The 2,500-nt window shown below is 43.7% G+C and overlaps 1 protein-coding gene across 1 annotated transcript in view; it reads left to right on the forward strand.

Annotated features, from left to right (window-relative positions):
- Positions 1 to 694: 694 nt before the first annotated feature.
- Positions 695 to 2,500, forward strand: part of LOC122250386 (actin-2, muscle-specific) — a 2,150-nt gene continuing 344 nt past the window's right edge. The window contains exons 1-2 of the mRNA XM_043011777.2: positions 695 to 834; positions 1,580 to 2,500. The exon at positions 1,580 to 2,500 is cut by the window's right edge and continues 344 nt beyond it. Of these exons, the coding sequence (XP_042867711.1) occupies positions 1,606 to 2,500 (895 nt within the window). The 5' untranslated portion in view covers positions 695 to 834; positions 1,580 to 1,605. The remainder of the gene's footprint in view (positions 835 to 1,579) is intronic.

Below are 2,500 nucleotides of genomic sequence, written 5' to 3' on the forward strand. Positions count from 1 at the left end.
TACACTTTTTCTATAAATACACTGTGAATAATGTGCAGAAGAACTTGAGATCCCGCCAAAGCTGAATTAAAAATTCACTAGATTTCTCGAGGGGCTCAACTGTTTTTGCAGCACGCATGACCACTGGCAAGCCTTTCACCTAAATGGCGGGACAATTATGCTCAAATAAATATACCTGCCTAACTCTTCCACATCTTTCATATTATGGATGAAATTGACAATCAGTATAAGATGAATGGACGTTCTGGCCTTATATCGTGAAAGGAAAATTAGCACACTGCTTTGACCAGAATCATATGTTGTGTTGCCGAGTGGAAAATGTTCGAGCGGTCACTGGGGAAAGAGATACGAAGTTGTGATGCAACTGTCTGGCTTTCGGCCAAAATGACCAGTGTAGGTGGATGAGGAGGATTCCTCCGCACAGCTGCTTAAACTTTGATAAGTGCGTCGAATAGTTATGGAATCATTTATTCTGATATATCATCAGATTCTTTGTTCAAGATCTACGAATCTGTCAGTTGTACACTTTTGAAACTTTCGGAACAGGAACGTATGAGTAATTGCGGATTATGAAAGTAATGTAACCCCGATATCAAGGATTGATACGTTTCAACGATGGATCTCACAGAAATGTGCTTCGTAGCTTCACTATAAACCGCAAATTTCAACATGACGATCAATGAAAATGGTCGCAGGAAATATTTGGCTCGCACTTCGAGTACCTGGCGTCTCTCGTTTTCCCCGAGACTCGTATAAAAGGCATAGGCTGTGCTTGGTCTCACCTAGTTACTTCATACTCACTGGGTCGAGAGCGTGTGTTGACATCTACCGGCGGTATGTGACGCAATGTGCCGAATTCTGATCAATGCAACATAGATTGAGTCTAATTTCAGTCATTATTCTTTTTTGTACTCAGTTCCGGTCACTGTTAACAATCATTTGAGAGCTACTGTGCAAAAGTGCGAAGGGAAAGGCATGTGGAAAGAAATGTCGAGCTCACGGTCATTTCGGTGAGACTACTACGACTGAAAATATAGCGATGGGCTTCAGCGGGTTATGTAGCCTGTCCTTGTGACTGTACATCCCAACTTTATTCACCAGTTGTTTAATAACTGAAAGATGGAAACAAAAGGGAAAATATATTTTTAGCCTTTCTATAAACTCTTAATATTTGTAAGGCCAGTCATGAAGAAGGCATTGATTTTTTTTTCCAAACAGGTGATGTAATATGTACAGTAACCATTTGATATGATGGACAAGGCAAAATCTAATTAACCAACTATCCTGTAGAGGAAAAAAAATATAGATACATTATAAATATATACGTATATATCTACACATATATATATCTATATATATGTATATATATATATACATATGTATATATATATATATCTATATATATGTATATATATATATACATATGTATATATATATCATAATAACAACAATGGTTTGTAGTTTAAAGATTACTGAAATCTGAAACTAAACTGAGACCGATACTTAATCAATACAGCCATTTGATATTCGGCAAAATGTAGACCCTATTACGCTTAAATACACTTGTGTATTATTTCAGATTAACAAGAGTCCTTGACCTTCACCATGTGTGACGACGAAGAGCTTGTTGCCCTTGTGGTAGACAATGGCTCCGGCATGGTCAAGGCCGGCTTCTCCGGAGACGACGCCCCTCGCGCCGTGTTCCCCTCCATCGTCGGCCGCGCCCGTCACCAGGGTGTGATGGTCGGTATGGGTCAGAAGGACGCCTACGTCGGTGATGAGGCCCAGAGCAAGCGTGGTATTCTCACCCTCAAGTACCCTGTTGAACACGGTATCATCACCAACTGGGACGACATGGAGAAGGTCTGGTACCACACCTTCTACAATGAGCTCCGTGTTGCCCCCGAGGAGTCCCCCACACTTCTCACTGAGGCTCCCCTCAACCCCAAGGCCAACCGTGAGAAGATGGCTCAGATCATGTTCGAGGCCTTCAGCGTACCCGCCACTTATGTAGCCATCCAGGCCGTGCTGTCCCTGTACGCCTCTGGCCGTACCACTGGTAAGGTCTGCGACTCAGGAGATGGCGTATCTCACTTTGTCCCCGTGTTTGAAGGTTTCGCCCTTCCGCATGCCATCTTGCGTCTCGACCTTGCTGGTCGTGACCTGACCAATTACCTGATGAAGATCCTCACTGAGCGTGGTTATTCCTTCACCACCACCGCTGAACGTGAAATCGTCCGTGACATCAAGGAGAAGCTTTGCTACATCGCACTCGAATTTGGCAGTGAGATGAACGTCGCTGCTGCTTCCTCCTCCTTGGACAAGTCCTACGAGCTTCCCGACGGTCAGGTCATCACCATTGGCAATGAGCGTTTCCGTGCTCCCGAGGCTCTGTTCCAGCCTTCCTTCCTTGGCATGGAATCTGCTGGTATTCACGAGGTTCTCCATGCTGGTATCATGAAATGCGACATTGATATCAGAAAGGATCTGTTTGCGAACA

Source organism: Penaeus japonicus, unplaced genomic scaffold (genome assembly GCF_977035675.1).
Source record: "Penaeus japonicus unplaced genomic scaffold, GWHDUDI00000001_assembly GWHDUDI00000039, whole genome shotgun sequence".
Lineage (NCBI taxonomy): Eukaryota > Metazoa > Arthropoda > Malacostraca > Decapoda > Penaeidae > Penaeus > Penaeus japonicus.